The following is a 19929-nucleotide window of genomic DNA, read 5'->3' on the forward strand; positions in this document are numbered from 1 at the left end:
TCACAATGCATTAGAATATGCTGCATGGTTCCTTAGCTATCATACTGCATTAGGATATGCTGCATGGTTCCATAGCTATCATATTGCATTAGGATATGCTGCATGGTTCTTTAGCTATCATATTGCATTAGGATATGCTGCATGGTTCCTTAGTTATCACAATGCATTAGAATATGCTGCATGGTTCCTTAGCTATCATACTGCATTAGGATATGCTGCATGGTTCCTGAGCTATCATATTGCATTAGGATATGCTGCATGGTTCCTGAGCTATCACACTGCATTAGGATATGCTGCATGGTTCCATAGCTATCATATTGCATTAGGATATGCTGCATGGTTCTTTAGCTATCATATTGCATTAGGATATGCTGCATGGTTCCTTATCTATCACACTGCATCAGGATATGCTGAATGGTTCCTGAGCTATCACACTGTATCAGGATATGCTGAATGGTTTTTGAGCTATCACACTGCATTAGGATATGCGGCATGGTTCCTGAGCTATCATACTGCATTAGGATATGCTGCATGGTTCCTGAGCTGTGCTGGATACAATTATTTCACAAGTACCATACGTTAGTGAAGAAAATTTATAAAAAAGGCCTACAACAAAATGAAGCAGCAGAGAAAAAATAACTTTAAAAGGTATACCAAAATCCAGAGTAGAAAGTCTGCACAAGATGAGGATATCCTGAGTGTTTTTCTGGTTACTAAAAACTGCTATTACAAAGATTGAAAACTGATAAAAAAAAGGGCTGCAGCTCAGTCAACAATAGATTCCCTTTTCTCATGCCTGCCTTTCATTTTGCAAAACAAGTAAACACAGTAGCAATGAGCCTAATCTAAAAACTGCAACACCAACCTTAGTGTAGGGGTTGTACACACTAAAGTGTAACACGGATCTTAGTGTAGGGGTTGTACACACTAAAGTGTAACACTGACCTTAGTCCAAGGGTTGTACACACTAAAGTGTAACACTGACCATAGTCCAGGGGTTGTACACACTAAAATTTGACACCGACCTTAGTCCAGGGGTTGTACACATTAAAGTGTAACAACGACCTTAGTCTAGGGTTTGCATGCACTAAAGTGTAACACTCACCTTAGTCTAGGGCTTGTATGCACTAAAGTGTAACACTCACCTTAGTCTAGGGCTTGTATGCACTAATGTGTAACACTCACCTTAGTCTAGGGCTTGTATGCACTAAAGTGTAACACTCACCTTAGTCTAGGGCTTGTATGCACTAAAGTGTAACGCAACACCAACCCTAATCAAGTCTTGTATGCGCTAAAGTTTAACACCAACCTTAGTCTAGGGCCTGCTAGCAACTAAAGTGTAACACCGATCTTAGTCAAGGGCTTGCATGCACTAAAGTGAAACACCAACCTTAGTCTAGGGCTTGTGTGCAGTAAAGTGTAACACTGACCTTAATCTAGGGCTGTACACACTAAAGTGTATAACTTATCTTAGTCTAGGGCTTGTACACACTAAAGTGTAACACTGACCTTAGTCTAGGGCTTGTACACACTAAAGTGCAACAATGACCTTAGTCTAGGTATTGTATGCACTAAAGTGTAACACTGACCTCAGTCTAGGGCTTTTACACACTAAAGTGATTATCATGCTGAGATTTGGCTAAGGTAAGCTTGATGAAAATGAATACTGAAAGATAAAATCCGCATGAGAAACCCTAACAATTGTAGACTTTTATAAATCAGTTGTCTGACTTCTATCAGTTCTAAGCACTGTAAATTCAATAAGAATTTGGTGAATGGTAAAATATATCCCGTCCTGATGTTATGTAATCTTCTATGTAGACAGTAGCTAGGCATGATGGATGCTGAATATTATTAACCAACAGGTTACAATGAAACCCACCATTAGCCAAAGCGTACAGTCCTAACTAAAACTAATGCATGGAAACAATTATTTACTTAGATTTACCATGGCCTCTCATTTTTAGACACCAAAATCTAATGGTTTCTTATTACCTTAAGTGCAAGCCACAAAAATTGGTCATGAAAAAAAAGTAAGTACGATTGCACATCAACAACAAAATCACCTATTCTATAAAGTTTCAATAAAATCTTTCAGAAAGGGTAGAAATAGCAATCACAAACTGCATTCTCAAAACATGGCCCCAAAAGGGCCACAACAAGAATTAAAATATTATGCATATATACCTTCAACTGTATGACATATATAATCTACAAAGTTGAAATAAAATCAATCTGTGTGGGATAAGTGATGACCAACTCAATTTCTAAACATTGATTTGAACAATTTTTGGAAGAAATTTTAACTCAATATGGCCAAGAGCTAAACAGTAAAACCTTATTCTATATCTACACCAACCACATATCTAATCAACAATGTTCAAATAAAATCTTGGCATGGAATAAGCAATGACCACTACAATCCCCACCCACCCCCAAAAAAAACATTTTTGACATTTCCCTGCAAAAAAAATACCCAAGAATGGTCCAGAAGAAAAAAAACTAAAACTTTACTAAGCACCTAGACTAACCAGAAATGTACCAAGTTTCACTAAACCCTCCCAAGCAGTGTGATATGCCAAGATCAACTTAATTCCAAGAATATCCACTTTCTAAACATTTTTTAATCATGTTCCCAAAAATATGAAAGAGAAAGTGTCAAAAACAACTACTGACGAGAAAATTCAGTGTGTCATTTTTACCTCTAGTAGCCATATCTAATGTCAAACAAGTCCTGTATGTACAAACCTCTAGTAGTCATATCTAATGTCAAACAAGCCCTGTATGTACAAACCTCTAGTAGTCATATCTAATGTCAAACAAGTCCTGTATGTACAAACCTCTAGTAGCCATATCTAATATCAAACAAACCCTGTATGTACAAACCTCTAGTAGTCATATCTAATGTCAAACAAGTCCTGTATGTACAAACCTCTAGAAGTCATATCTAATGTCAAACAAGTCCTGTATGTATAAACCTCTAGTAGCCATATCTAATGTCAAACAAACCCTGTATGTACAAACCTCTAGTAGCCATATCTAATATCAAACAAACCCTGTATGTACAAACCTCTAGTAGTTATATCTAATGTCAAACAAGCCCTGTATGCATAAACCTCTAGTAGTCATATCTAATATCAAACAAACCCTGTATGTGCAAACCTCTAGTAGTCATATCTAATGTCAAACAAGTCCTGTATGTATAAACCTCTAGTAGTCATATCTAATGTCAAACAAGTCCTGTATGTATAAACCTCTAGTAGTCATATCTAATATCAAACAAGCCCTATATGTATAAACCTCTAGTAGCCATATCTAATATCAAACAAACCCTGTATGTACAAACCTCTAGTAGTCATATCTAATGTCAAACAAGCCCTGTATGTATAAACCTCTAGTAGTCATATCTAATATCAAACAAACCCTGTATGTACAAACCTCTAGTAGCCATATCTAATACCAAACAAACCCTGTATGTAAAAACCTCTAGTAGTCATATCTAATGTCAAACAAGCCCTGTATATATAAACCTCTAGTAGTTATATCTAATGTCAAACAAGCCCTGTATGTACAAACCTCTAGTAGTCATATCTAATATCAAACAAACCCTGTATGTAAAAACCTCTAGTAGTCATATCTAATGTCAAACAAGCCCTGTATGTACAAACCTCTAGTAGTCATATCTAATGTCAAACAAGCCCTGTATGTACAAACCTCTAGTAGATATATCTAATGTCAAACAAACCCTGTATGTACAAACCTCTAGTAGCCATATCTAATGTCAAACAAGCCCTGTATGTACAAACCTCTAGTAGCCATATCTAATATCAAACAAACCCTATATGTACAAACCTCTAGTAGTTATATCTAATGTCAAACAAGCCCTGTATGTACAAACCTCTAGTAGTCATATCTAATGTCAAACAAGCCCTGTATGTACAAACCTCTAGTAGTCATATCTAATGTCAAACAAACCCTGTATGTACAAACCTCTAGTAGCCATATCTAATATCAAACAAACCCTGTATGTACAAACCTCTAGTAGACATATCTAATATCAAACAAGCCCTGTATGTACAAACCTCTAGTAGCCATATCTAATATCAAACAAACCCTGTATGTAAAAACCTCTAGTAGTCATATCTAATGTCAAACAAGCCCTGTATGCATAAACCTCTAGTAGTCATATCTAATGTCAAACAAGCCCTGTATGTACAAATCTAAAATGCCCTGATGACAGGATGCTCTTTGGTTGCTTCCACAGGAACAAGCCAACACAGTTCAATGAAAATTAGCTGTGTCTACTCATTTGATACAAGAGTAATGAAGCTCTTATATGTGGTTGCTACAAAGCCACAGTGTTGCCAGGAAGGCAAGGAAGAACAAAATTTGAATTGAGAATGTCCTAAGAAATATTCCTACCCAGTTGATCAAAATTGGCCCAGTGGGTTTTCATCAAAAGCTGAAAACAGCAAATGTTGACAGACAGATGAAAGAGGGGTGCTTTCAACCATGCAAAAATAACAGAAATCTGACTGGGCCATCTTCATACGCACACAAACATGCAACCAAATTTCATTTGCCAAAATCATGCGATATCTGGGTAATCAGGCTAAAAAAGGTTTTCACACAAAAAGTCCAAGTCCACAAAAGGCATCTTTTATAGATTAAAAATCAAGAGGCCCAATTGGCCTTCATATCACTCATCTGGGTAGCCAACATATGTCAGCTTGCAAATGCAAATTTATACATGTATTGAAAGTGATGGGGTGAATAAAAGCTTCAAGCACATATTTGCTACAGTGTCTATTTATGGTTGATTGATTGATTGGATTTACGTCGCATGCGCCCAGAAATGGTACTATCATTTATCTTCTTTCTAAAACCATATATGCAGGATCACTTTTTTAACACAGAAAGATCAAGTCATCTATAGAACTATTAGTCTTCCCTTGATCTCTCCCAGCCTTGGTGTTTAAGATTACATTTTACAACTCAGAAACTGTTCACGACCCATCTTTGAATTAATGCACTAACATGGCATTTAAGGGGAATTAATCTGCACTGTCAGCATAGATTACTGGGTCTGTCCTTACCCACCCTGTGTTCCAGCCAATGGAGTTATAACTTGGGAACCACCGAGATCCCTGCAAGAAAGAACCTATAGTGGCTAAGTGGTTAAGCCAATAGATCAATCACCAACAGTCTTCAACCTGCTAAACTGCAGCAAGATGTTTTGGATGCACTTGTTCTCCAAGCACTTGGTATTTCACTGACTACATAATAATCAGGTGACGAGACAGGCAGGATGTTCAAGTGATGAAGGCAATGAGAAGTGCAGAATGATGGATTAACCATAGGCTACTAGCTTCTATGATTAATATCCAGATTCAGTCTAACAGACAACCACAAGGCAAAAAAAGCACCTAAAAAGCTTAATGTCTTCAAGAACATCAAATAAAACTGGGGCTCTTTCTGAGACTCTACGTACTAGGCTGCCTCCAAAACATTCAGCCTCACTAAACAGTATAATCAAGATTAATTTGATGAGAATAATACTAACATACAGAGATTACCAAATGTTAAACATTGGTGCCAAAAGGACTGTTTAGAAGACAGCACTTCAATATCAAATGAAAGCAGCCTCCAGCAACAACAAGGTTGTCCTCAAACAATCACTGGGGCATCAACTTTCAAATCAAAATTATTGATCGTTATGAACTTTTACAATGGTGGCCATGTAAAAAACTGGGTCAAGAAAAGAGCATGTTGAGTGGAATCGTCAAAATATAGGGTAATATGAATTTGTTTATCAAAATGCATAGCTTTCATTGTGACATCACAGCATGCGACATTCAATCTGGATTGTACTGGGTCACACTTTTAGGTCGTTTCATCCAAAAATATCTACATACTTTAACATTGATTCTTCTCTGGGCATAAAAAAATAATGACCTTCCAAAGGAATATAGATGTATAAAGATCCAAATGAAGTGAATAATTGCCACTTAAAGGAATGTAGAATTAAAATATAAAAAATAACACCCATTAATGAAACAGTTGGCTTTAAATGTCTACGTGACCTTTGTATCTTTTCCTATAGACAATGTACAGTTGTCATGACAAGAAGCTGAACCATTTTCACACAGGCTGCCGAAGAAACTGATGATTATAGGATGGCAGAAGTAGGTTCAAGGCACAGGTTCTCACACAGGCAGGCATTCCAAGCATTCACATTCTGCAGATGAGGTCAAAGCTGAGATGAGCAGGCCATATCACCAGGATATCAGATGAGTGACTAACAAAGATGTTCTTCAACAGTGAGCTGAAGGAGTGAAAGCAAACTCATGGTGGTCAGATGAAATGCTTCCAAAACTCCCTCAAGTCATCACTGAAACACTCCAACGAGTCCTGAGAAAAGATTGAACAGGATCGTTCCACCTGGCCCAGTCTCATCCTCATGATCACACAACAGACTCATCCATTTTTGAGCTACAGACTTAGAGCTGAGGAAAACCACTTATGGAGAACAGAATTGCAAACAGCATAAAACTGCAGCAGATATTCAGTTGATCAAGCAACCCGAAGCAGAATCTCGCCTCCACTGTCACAGATGGTTCCAAGACCATATTGGCCTGATTCAAAACAATCAAAATTATACTGTCTTTTCATTTTTCAGAGAGAATTTAATTTTGAATTCGTTCTAAGATATTGCAAATATTTGTAATTAGGCATAAGCTAAATTTATGATTAAATTTTTTGCCAATAATTACTTGTACACCCAACACCTTTTTTGGATGGGGGGAGTGCAGATAAAATAACTCAAAATAGTGTTTTTGGTTAACAAAAGGGATGGGGAGTCTGGGAGGTGGGTGAGAGTAACAGAAACTTCCAGTCTTTTCCAGATTTTTTTCCAAGATGACATTGATTTTTCAAAGTACGTTTATGGCTCTAACTGAATTGAATCAACAACATTTTGAAATACAAATTGTGAAATTTTGAAATCAAAATTTGATTCTACTTTGAAGTCTATCATAACACCCAAGTTCCAACCTGAATTCAGCATCTAATCATGCACTAAAACACAAAATGTATTATTAAAAACAAGTTTAGGTGTAACAAAACAAATATAACTGAATATGCATCATTTGAGCTGTATAAGATAAATACATTACCTTTTAACCCTCTTTTTTACTGCATACTGTCTGGAAAAGGAATGAACTGAAGTGTTTGTTTCATCAACACTTTTTTTATTTGTAAGAAACCTAAATGATCAGTCATAAATCAACAGTAATATGATCAACTAAAAGAAGGTTTTTGAAGAAGAAAAAAAATGTCATTCTGTGAGAATGGTATCTGACAGAAAACAAAATTTTGTTAGGGGTATGATATATCAAATCCCTGATTCTTAAGGTCTGCATTTTAGTGTTACAGTCTGAATTTTAGTTTTAAGGTCTGGATTTGACCTTTCCTTTTATTAAATCAAACAGTTTAGTCAATTTCAGGAGCAAGAGTTAGGATAAGTTTGACATTTGTTCAAAAATCGGACCAGGAGAATAAAATCTTAGGCTGCATCCCACCTCACCAAACGATTTGTGTTTGTAAAAACAAACAAGTCTAAGCAAAACAAAATGAAGAAAAGTTACTGTAATGGCACAAAAATCTAATAAAGTCATTTACATGTGCCTATAAATAAGCATACCAAATTTTGCTTGGTTACCTTAAATGTTGCTTGCTAAATTGCACAGGCAAAGCCTTTGTCAGAAAGTAAGTCCCAAAAGTAAAATAAATTGCTAAATTAGCCTGAGAATATAATCAGGTCTTCTACATATCAATAAAAATATGTCTGCAATATCTCATTTGCATTAGTGATTTCTGCTTAATTGTGCTTACAAAGTTTTACACAAAAAAGCAGTTCAAAAACATGTAAAAAAAATTAATAATAATGCCTGAAGACCAAATCTGGTCACTTACCAGTTTATACAAATATGTACAGTATACCAAATTTTATTTGTCCACCTCCAGTAGTTTTACTTAAATGTGCCTACAAGGTTTTACTTAGATGTGCCTACAAGTTTTACTTAAACATGCCAACAAGGGTTTTGTGAGAAAAAAAAATCTTCATCACAACAAAAAAATTATATTTTAAAGAAAACTATATCATAAGGTCACAGTTACCAGAACCTAATATGGTCTTAAAACCCATGCAAGCTATGTAAATATCAAATTTGGTCTAGTTTGACTCAAAAGATTTTAAGTTAACTGTTTGACAAGTTGGTCAACAGCACAAAACTAATATGTCTCAATCTCTTGGCAGCGGGAAAGAAAAGCTAGACTTATCACATTTATAAATAGAGCAAAATTTTACCAAAAACATGAGTATACGAAATGATCTTGTCCCAACGCTTTTATATGTAACAAAATGAGGACTTCATAATATTTCAAATCATGGACTGAGTGAGAGAGAGAAATAGTTAGCAAATTATTTAGTAAATTATTTTCTTCTAGAATACCTACCCAATCATATATGTTAGGAGTATAAGTCCTACTTCTTCTTTACCCCAGTCCTCCCAAAGATGAAAATTGGTCTTTCTGACTATCTCTATATATATATATATATATATATATATATATATATATATATATATATATATATATATATATGCACACATAAAGGGCAATAAATCTTGCCCATTACCTTCTCTTGCCAACTACAGGTAGCACTAACATAAGAAGAGTGGAACATCCTCACATCGTGGAAAGGATGAGAGGGTATTATGGGAAGGATGAGAGGGTATTAAAGTAATGTGACCAGGTAAAAGTATTTTTAGGAGAAACATATTTACAAAAATATTTGCTTTCTCCTTTTAATATGTTTCCCAATCACAATAGGTATTAGGCACAGGGAATGTTGCATGTCCAACATACACCCTAAGTAACCCCTTAGGGGAGAATATTGGATTCCCCATCTGAAGGTTAACTCACTCTTCTAATAGTGAGAAGCACAACTAGAAGCAGTGTGGTCTACATCAGGAAAGAAGAAATAATGACATATTTCTACCATATAAAATTTCTGGGCAAATCCAGCAAAAGATGAGCAGGGTGCATGTTCTGAGGGTGTGCTGGTGTCAACTGGGTCTGTAAGCTGCTTGTGTAACTGTGTCTACCAGATCTTGAGTTTCTTGCTGTGGAGTGAAGTCATGTAGATAAAACTCTAGAAGGTTGATTGACCATGCCAAATGATGGTCTTGATGAGACTTTTTATAGCAATATGACAGTCAAGGCAAGGTTTGTTGAGATTATTCTTATCTCATTAGCAGAGATTTTCATGAGGTTCTAGCGATAAGTGAGAGTATGCCTTGCATATTACCCACTTTATCCATGATGCGCGGGCTTGCAGGGTTATGTCCTTTTTCCCAGGTTTAACTCGTAGAACGAGGCATGTTTGAGTTCCACAAACTGGCTCAAATCGCTTCAGATATAGTCTAAGCAAATGTACTGGGTTCTGTTTGAAAACTCTTGGGTTGTGTCAATATTGGGGAGGTCATATAATGGCTTTCTTAATGTCCATGGACAACAACCAATTCCTGGCAGTGAAACCAGGTTGTGTCATAAAGACCAACAAACGGTTTGATCGAAACTGAAGGGAGGCTGGGTAAACAGAGAAAGCTACACTAATTCTGCAAGCTAAAGCAAACACTATCATGAAATGGGTTTTGTATGAGAGCAGCTTCAGTGAGGCCCTTGCTAAAGCTCGAATTTGTTGGAATTCAGCCAAGTCAGAACCCAGGAAAGGTTTCAGAAAACAATGTGAGTGATTTAGGTTTTTATGAAGTCAAAGTTGGACAAGTCAGACAGGTCTTGTTATGACCATGATCCTCCCTACCATAATGAAAGGATGTGCCCTTAATAGTAATTGGAGCCAACCTTTTCTCCTCAAACAGGCAAAGAAAAGTCAGCTACCTGTGGGACAGAGGCACTCAAAGGAACAACATTTAGAATTTACGCCAGTCTCTGAAAACATGCCAGATCCTTTAGTAATCTTTTAAAAAGGAGGGCTTTTAGCTTCTGCAATTCTTTCTATAACTGAAGGGTTGAATTGTTCTGCTGCAAGAGACTGATCCCAAAAGTTGTTTCAAGAAAAAAAAATCCCCAAAATAAACGAGTTGGGCGCTTACCTGATAGCTGTCTGTGGTCAGTCGGGAGTATGAGTCAATGGTGAGGAAGTAGAGGCATGGGGATAAACAAGCTTTGTTTCCTATCCCTTTGATATAACTGTCTCTGAAACTGATTAGCAGACTGTCTTCATGCATAGGATTAGGATTGCAGCTGGCATCTGGGTTGAGCAGCAGCTGATCCTTAAGTTCTGGTCTCTGGTCATCATGATATTCAGGTTGAATTGAAGATGATGTATAAGGTGTTGGTTGCTGTGCTGAGTCATGGAGGGGCAGTACTTGGACTGCCTGCCTCCACAATTTCTCTATCACCAAACAGCAAAAGCCATTCAAAAGGAGGTTTGCAGGGTCAGGGCAGGATATGCATTACCGGCCTTGACTATACATTGGAAAACACACTGCCTGAGACACCAAGTCCAGCAATGAAGGTGTAGAGTCAATATATTGCAAATGAGCTTCAGAGTGGTGTGCAGAATGTCTTTATCTACCAAAGAAGCAGGTGGAGTCAGATTCTTGTCTAACACTGGGACATCTGAGGAAGTGGTGTTAAAATGGGTCTTATACCAGCTAGATTGCTAAGGAATGCTCCGAAAAAAAGAAGGCTTTGGAATTGCCTGGATCAGTGATGTTACCACATGGACTCGGCATATTTTTTTCTTTATTTTTCTGACTGGAGGGAAAATTCCTGATTGCACAGAAATATGGAATGAAGGGCTGCCTTTCTTGATGCAAAAACCAACTGTGGACTTGCCCTGTATGCCAGTGTAGAGTGGGTGGTTGGGGTGGAAGACATACTTAGTTCAGAAACACCCCATAAATTCCTCTATTATGTTATGATCTTAGCATGAACTATCATCAGGTTTATCCCCACTGGCTGTCCTGGACAGGAACAAGATCAATATCCAAATAATACATTCCCAAAGGGATAGATGAGGCATGGCCTTCATTTCTAAGACTGTTATGGTACTGCCCAAGAGGGTATACTGCAAGTAAATGGCTAGCTGTATTCACAAGATGTTGGTTCAGTATGAACAGCTTGTTGAAGTCAAAACATCCAGCATGGGTGTTGGGTGTACAGATGGCAGTATACATGGCTGTACTGCTGGAGTATAGGTAATGTTAGGCAGATGGATGGATCCATCAGACTGATCCAAAGCAATGTGAATGTTCCATGCCTCTACTGGAAGAGGCACATGATGGTATGGATCAAGAGCACATGATGGTATGGATCAAGAGCCTGATGGCTGGACGGTATGACCTGTAGCCAATACAGCATGGCTGGACGGTCTGACCTGTAGCCAATACAGCATGACTGGATGGTCTGACCTGTAGTCAATACAGCATGGCTGGACAGTATGACCTGTAGCCAATACAGCATGGCTGGACTGTATGACCTGTAGCCAATACAGCATGGCTGGACTGTATGACCTACAGCCAATACAGCATGGCTGGATGGTATGACATGTAGCCAATACAGCATGGCTGGACGGTATGACTTGTAGCCAATACAGCATGGCTGGACAGTATGACTTGTAGCCAATACAGCATGGCTGGATGGTATGACATGTAGCCAATACAGCATGGCTGGACAGTATGACCTGTAGCCAATACAGCATGGCTGGACGGTATGACCTGTAGCCAATACAGCATGGCTGGATGGTATGACTTGTAGCCAATACAGCATGGCTGGACAGTATGACTTGTAGCCAATACAGCATGGCTGGACGGTATGACCTGTAGCCAATACAGCATGGCTGGACAGTATGACCTGTAGCCAATACAGCATGGCTGGATGTTATGACCTGTAGCCAATACAGCATGGCTAGACAGTATGACCTGTAGCCAATACAGCATGGCTGGATGGTATGACCTGTAGCCAATACAGCATGGCTGGACGGTATGACCTGTAGCCAATACAGCATGGCTGGATGGTATGACCTGTAGCCAATACAGCATGGCTGGATGTTATGACCTGTAGCCAATATACAGCATGGCTGGATGGTATGACCTGTAGCCAATACAGCATGATTGGATGGTATGACCTGTAGCCAATACAGCATGGCTGGACAGTATGACTTGTAGCCAATACAGCATGGCTGGACAGTATGACCTGTAGCCAATACAGCATGGCTTGACGGTATGACCTGTAGCCAATAGACCATGGTTGGATGGTATGACCTGTAGCCAATACAGCATGGCTGGACGGTATGACCTGTAGCCAATATGGCATCAAAACTTCAGTGCAACTAGACAGTATGGATCGAGATTGGGGGAGGTAATGAGCAAGAATTATCACCTTTTATCTACATATTGTAGACAGAAAGACAAATTTAGGAGACAGTAGGGCTTATAATCCTAAGGTAATGTGAAATGTATTCCAAGGAGAATGAGAAATACAATGAAATAGCAAGTTAGCCAGATTTGTCCAGGAACAGACTATATATCTGACAGCTTCAGTTATCCACAAAGTATGCAGCACTGCTCTAGATTTCTCTATTGTTGTCAACAATTTTAACTAGATTTTACTACCAAAATCATAATGAAACACATTATACCTGAATCACTCCAAATAGCTTGCATTTCTACACACAGCTTAATGCTTTTCCAAGTAATAAATCGAATCTTGAATGTTTCTTGGGTATCCATGTGGTCAGATATACACACAGCCTACTCCAACAACATTAATGGGTCTCAGCAGAACACGCAGTTTCTGACTTAGGGTTATCTCATGGTGTTATAATAACAAATGACCCATACAGAAAACTGAACAGGAAAGGCAAATGTCATTTGAACTATTTTGTAACTTTAATTTTCACATGACATTCACAGAGAGAAACATGTTTGGAAGTAGTAGTGATTCTGATGCATGGAAACAGACACTTGCTATGAAACATTACACAAAAGTTGAATCACTTCCAAAAAGAATCTGAAATTGTCCCGATGTACAGTGCTTAGTAACCTTGCAAGAAACTGCCTGTACAATTTATTTAGACATAACTGACTTTACAAGTGTTTTTGCCACTAAAAGAGAATCATCAGGACAGGTGTCTTACAGGTCAACAGTGCAGTTTCTAAAATACATGTCATATATTTGGCTGGACATGGTGCCAACCATGGTGCATGCTTAACTTAATGTAACAAATGACTGAAGAGTTCCACAACTTCCAAATATCCGGTATTTGAACTCAGCACAATAAATTCGCAATCAATAAAATTTATGTACTCTTCCTTCAACTGATTAATTCAAAGTGACTTCTGAACATTTTTTGCTTTTCCCTAATTAAGACCATTTTTTTTTTATATTAAAGGGGTTTGTCAAGATGGGAATAAATCTTTTTAATTCCTGACCTTTTCCTATTTTTTATGCAGTGTGGGAACCCTGACAAAAATAGAAATTCAAAAGGCTTACTTAGTTTCTTGTATACTGGCTTCCTTCAGAGCTTTTCTCCAGGAACTGTAAAGATCTGGATCATTCTTTTTCACATCCACTAGCTTACCCTGATACTGTATCTCTCCATCTTTCATGACAATGATCTGAAATTGGGTATGATATAAACAGAAAGTGGCCATACAAATGCAGTAACCTTTTTATTAGAAGCTAATTTTATTAATTCTAAATAATGCTTAATTATATTATCAAAATACACTACAATTAAAAGTAACTGAATGTATGCCGTATTCCAAACTAAATACACAAGCGCAGATTCATCATTACACAACAACAACACTATTACTGTGCACATAATTCTGCCAAGATAAATTTGAACTTAGTCACGCGCTCAACATAACTTTTGAAAGAAAATGGCATGTCTAGTTAAAACTGAAAATTGGAGTCATATTGTGAATGAATGTGCATTGCAACAACTTTTCCATTTGATCTGGAATGAATAGATTTTGGTATTTTGTTCAATTCTACGAAATTTCATGATAATGGACTGGATTTATATGTGACAATTGCACATGAAATACATCGGATTGAAGAAGCAAGGGAGAAGCATGTTGACATCTGCAAATGTGTTTCTATTTCTGTCACTGAATGTTTGAAATCATAATGTGGGAAAAATATGAAGTCTTTCAATTGCAATTATCAAAAAGATGCTATGGAATTTAATGCTTATTTCATTTTGAATGCAGTAAGGAGGATGTAATTGCACTTATATTCAAAATTACAGTACAATTTCGAAATGTGTAATCAAGATTGAGAACCTATGACATGGCTCATGTAATTCGGATTGGCAGAACTAAGAAAGTACATTTTGAGGAAATTCTGGATGTAAACTGTAAGTATATTTTATTGCCATTCTTATCACCAGCTAAAGAAGACAGTATATGACTTGTCACTTGTATGTTATTTGTAAGGACCCTTTCTTGCATCTGTTGTATAACTAAATAAATCTGAAACATTGTATCAACAAAGTTAACACGGAATGTGCCAAAGCAGCTGGTATGTGGCAGTCCATGAAACATTTGCTTTAGTTCATTCAGAAACAAATTTAAACAACCACAACATAAAGAGTGCCTACTACGTGAGTATACATGATTTGTTTACAAATCAAAAGTGCTGGCGTCTGTGTCCATTGTTTGTTTACAACATGAAGTAGTTCCTTTTTGCATGTGAATGCAATATGTGTATTTGCACACGAGTTCAGTATCGGGTAATATTGCATGATTCTGACAATGTAAAGTAATGGAGAAAAAAATGAGAATATAATAAAGTATACTACATGCCACAGAGTATACTACATGCCATAGAGTACACTACATGCCATCGAGTATACCACATGTATGTTATAGTGAGACTACAATTTAAAGTACATTATACCACTAGGCGGAATTATACAGGTCTATGGTAAATGAAATTTGTTAAATGTTTATCATCTGACAGGAGTTACATCTGAATACATTTACACTTATTTTCTTGGGAAAGAACAGTATTAATGGAAAATATACATTTCTTTGATAGTACGCATATCATTCTATGGAGAACTTTAAATAAGATATTTTCTTTCCCACATTAATACTAGATACATTTCATTTTCTGATGCAAAAAAACAGATATTTCACCAAGTAGCAAAACCACAAGTTAGAAGATCATTTTCTGTGCCACAAGATGAAACATATCAAATACTTGTCTTGGAAAAGAAAATTTTATGTTTTATTAACCAAACTTGCTTCTGTATCCACTCTTCTCCACACAACCCCAACCAACCTTTTCTTATGTTCACCTTAATTTCAGTTACAATTTGAGAGAACAGTTGGCTTGGAATAACATATGTTGCAATAATATAATTTTTGACATTTTGTAAACTATTTCATCCTTGCTAACTGCCAAACCAAGTCCACTTGAGTGATGCAGCACACTAGATTTTTAAACACTATTATTCAGATTGTTAACAAAACATAATTTTTTAAAGAAACAGATGGCGGTGGGTCAAATATCTTCAGTAAATAAATAATTTCCATGCCTGAAGGTTAATGCAACTTTTTTTATTGCTCTCAAAATGTTCATTTTTTTGCAGCAATTATAATATCTATTGGCACTTACAATTAAGCATTGCATAGAATGATGGGAGTTCATGTATTTTCACATGTGAAAATATAACAATACATTTTTCACATGTGAACATGTAGGCGCATAAAAGATATAGACTCGTATCTGCCACCACATTATGAGATGGGAAATCTTAGTCAATGTTATTTTGGGCTGGGTGTTCTTATACCAAAGTAACTATGGTAAAATATCACTAATATTGACTAATGATAATTCTCATGATGATCAAAATTAAGATATGACTAATGATGACTCTCATAATGATCAAAATTAAGATATGACTAATGATGACTCTCATGATGATCAAAATTAAGATATGACTAATGATGACTCTCATGATGATCAAAATTAAGATATGACTAATGATGACTCTCATGATGATCAAAATTAAGATATGACTAATGATGACTCTCATAATGATCAAAATTAAGATATGACTAATGATGACTCATGATGATCAAAATTAAGATATGACTAATGATGACTCATACGATGATCAAAATTAAGATATGACTAATGATGACTCACATGATGATCAAAATTAAGATATGACTAATGATGACTCTAATGATAATCAAAATTAAGATATGACTAATGATGACTCTCATGATGATCAAAATTAAGATCTGACTAATGATGACTCACATGATGATCACAATTAAAATATCACTAACACTGACTGAAATGAACAAAATTAAATTATGATTCACATCTCACACAAGCAAATTAAGATATCAATAATGATGACTCACATGGTGATCAAAATTAACACATAACTATTGATGATTCACACGATGAGCAAAATCAAAAACAATGACTCACAATATCAAACATAAGAGATCACTAACAATGACTCACATGATGAGCAAAATTAAGATACTGTAGTTGATGAGTGACTAGAATAACTGTTTTCCTCCTTTTCAGCAGTTTCCGAAGTATGACCTCTTCAAAGACATGGCGTCCTACATGAACATCAAGAGCTGATAAAGGATCATCCTGAAAAAGTACATGATCAATTCTTTATTGCATATTGATAGCTATCTCAATAAATTTAAAGCAATTAAGTATCTGGTTAAGTTTAAGACATCCTCACTTTCAACCCTGCCATGTAAATTTACTAGCCAATATTTTCATCATTCTTAAAAGTCATGATGCCATATCAAAATACCATTCTTACAAATTATTTAGACTGTTAAAAAATATACAAGCTTATAACTAATCCCATCATCGCATGCCTTGGTTGAAAATCTATTAATGTCCTTTTTTTATCTGATGCTGGCTACAGTAAACTTTCCTCAATCTCCATGACAACGTAAAAACATAAATACATCTTCAACAGCACAATAGTCTTACACTTAAGCGAAGTGACAATATTATTTTGGTCTTACACTTAAGCGAAGTGACAATTTTATTTTGGTCTTACACTTAAGCGAAGTGACAATTTTATTTTGGTCTTACACATAAGCGAAATGACAATTTTATTTTGGTCTTACACTTAAGTGAAGTGACAATTTTATTTTGGTCTTACACTTAAGTGAAGTGACAATATTATTTTGGTCTTACACTTAAGTGAAGTGACAATTTTATTTTGGTCTTACACTTAAGCGAAGTGACAATTTTATTTTGGTCTTACACATAAGCGAAGTGACAATTTTATTTTGGTCTTACACATAAGTGAAGTGACAATTTTATTTTGGTCTTACACTTAAGTGAAGTGACAATTTTATTTTGGTCTTACACTTAAGTGAAGTGACAATTTTATTTTGGTCTTGCACTTAAGTGAAGTGACAATTTTATTTTGGTCTTACACTTAAATGAAGTGACAATTTTATTTTGGTCTTTCATAAAAGTGATGTGACAATTTTATTTTGATTGATAAATGGCTGTGTTTGGAAAAGAAACGTTGATAGATTCATTCAAAAGAGCCTGAAAGGTATCTTGGCTTGGCATTCTAAGAAAACTTAGCAAATTTCATCAAAATCTGTTCATCAGTATAAAAAAAAGGGCCTGTGATAGATCTACAAGGTCAGCCAATCAGAATCCAGATCATGTCATTATTATGCACAGAACCACTGGTTAATGAAATGATCTGGAATCTTATTGATATTAAACCACACTGCAGGCTTTGCCCAAAGTCTCTTTATAAAAAGGTCCCAAGTATCCACAAGAAATAGTTGACGGATACCCAAAGCATAACATGATCACAAGATACATGACAAATACATGGCCATGCCACAAATTCGCTTGACTTTTGAGAATGGGAACTAAAAACCCATCTCCTATGTACCAACAATTGGCATACAGAGTATTTCAATGCAAAATTAAAGTTTATTGAAACTAAGAATTATATAACCATTCTCTTAAGTACCTAAGACCCTTTTGACAAAGGTGTTCCAAAATTAAGTATTTTGTCCTATATGCCTAAAATTACAATTGGCGAAATGACATCACAATATGATAAGGAATTAACTTGCCGTTCCTGTTTTGAGTTGATATGACAAATTTCCCACTCAAGGCACAATAATACTGGGTAACATTACACACATAATACTGGGTATCATCATACACTATGGGTGGACAGTCTCTTATTCAACATAAAAAGTGGGCAATAATTGTTTTATTATACTTCAGAAAACTGAAATAACCTGGGTCAACAATTCTGAGTCCATACAGTACAAGTTGTAAAACTTCCTTCTTTGAAGCAGTGCAACCACAGCAAGTCATATGCCAGGAACAAAGTCCTTCAACGGGACTGGTGTGCTACAATCCAAAAAGAATTTCCAGGAATTGAAGATAAACCATTTCTTCAATTTCAGTGATGAGTGTTGAAACCATCTCTGATATTCTTTTTCAACAAGATTTTTAAATTAGCCACAGTGCAGCAGTACTGGATGTAAGATCAGCACCATTTCATTTAGGACAAAGCAGACATCAATAGAAAACTTTTGGTGAAAACCCCATGCCAATATGATTCCTTTAGGACAAAGCAGACACCAATAGAAAACTTTTTGGTGAAAACCCTATGCCAATATGATTCCTTTAGGACAAAACAGACACCAATAGAAAACTTTTTGGTGAAAACCCCAGGCCAATATGATCATCCATTCAGGAGAAGCGACAAAGGTTTTACCTTTATAATAATGTTTCCTACCTTAAATATTCTCAGTATGTTTTTTAATGTTTTCTAATTTCATGATGTTTGTTTTTGTAATATCATTATATGTTTTTTATCTTACAGGTGTTGTTTAATGTTGTAACGTGCTTAGAGCTTCTAAAGATTTGGCGCTATACAAAGTCCTCATTATTGTTATTATTATTCATTTTGCAGCCCTCATATTCAATATAACCAGACAAGACATGAAGCAAAAGTGAAACTGTGTAAAAATGGTTACTAAATAATCATTAAAATACTTAAATCAGTCATACAGGGAGACAAATCCGGAATGTCTTCATTATGGTGATAAATTTTATAGTGGCTGAGCATGCAGATGGGACAAAATATAATCGTCAAGGAATTGGCAAGGGGGAACAGACTTCAAATAGTGTAAGTTGGTCACAATCCACTTACTAAATTGTTGAATACGAGTGGGTACTATCAATAGTTTTTCTTTTTTACTGACATAAATAAGTGAATGTGCTTGTTATGGCCATCTCAGATGAATTCTCAGTTTGAAGAATAAATGGGCAAACAACTAATAATTATTCATGACTGCTGAAAATTAAAGTAACTTCTATAGGGCAAGTATTGTTTTATATTGATTCTTTACCGTTTGTATTGATGAGGGTGCCAATATGGAAAAAATAAGAGAACAAGTGATGTCATTCATTTTCCATTTTCAGTTATTATCAACAAGACATCTTTTGGAGAAAGCAAAACTCTGATATGACAAGTCATTTAGGAAAAGCGGAAATACCAAGAGTTACAGATTGCTATTGCAGTGGCCATATTGGGGGTCAGATTGGCACTATTTTCATAAAGGATCAAATTGACATAAACGTTTCTGTTAAAACCACATGCTGATCTGACCATTCAGAAAAAGAAGTAATGATAATAAGATTTTCAAGATGGCCACTGTGGACCAAAACCATGTAAAATGTCTTTCTGTAAAAACCAAATGCTGACAAAACCATCAATCGAGAAGTCGCAACAAAAAGATGGTCAAAGCAGCAACCATACTGGATATCAGATCAGCACCATTTTAA

General features: G+C 36.1%; 1 protein-coding gene across 1 annotated transcript in view; it reads right to left on the reverse strand.

Moving 5' to 3' along the window:
* Positions 1-19929, reverse strand: part of LOC149779749 (ATP-binding cassette sub-family C member 9-like) — a 215442-nt gene that overhangs the window by 78481 nt on the left and 117032 nt on the right. Inside the window, exons 18-19 of the mRNA XM_089940609.1 lie at positions 16585-16722; positions 13585-13709 (exon numbers count right to left, since the gene is read on the reverse strand). Of these exons, the coding sequence (XP_089796735.1) occupies positions 13585-13709; positions 16585-16722 (263 nt within the window). The remainder of the gene's footprint in view (positions 1-13584; positions 13710-16584; positions 16723-19929) is intronic.

Source organism: Sinohyriopsis cumingii, chromosome 17 (genome assembly GCF_028554795.1).
Source record: "Sinohyriopsis cumingii isolate HCF-2022 chromosome 17, ASM2855479v2, whole genome shotgun sequence".
Classification (NCBI taxonomy): Eukaryota; Metazoa; Mollusca; class Bivalvia; order Unionida; family Unionidae; genus Sinohyriopsis; species Sinohyriopsis cumingii.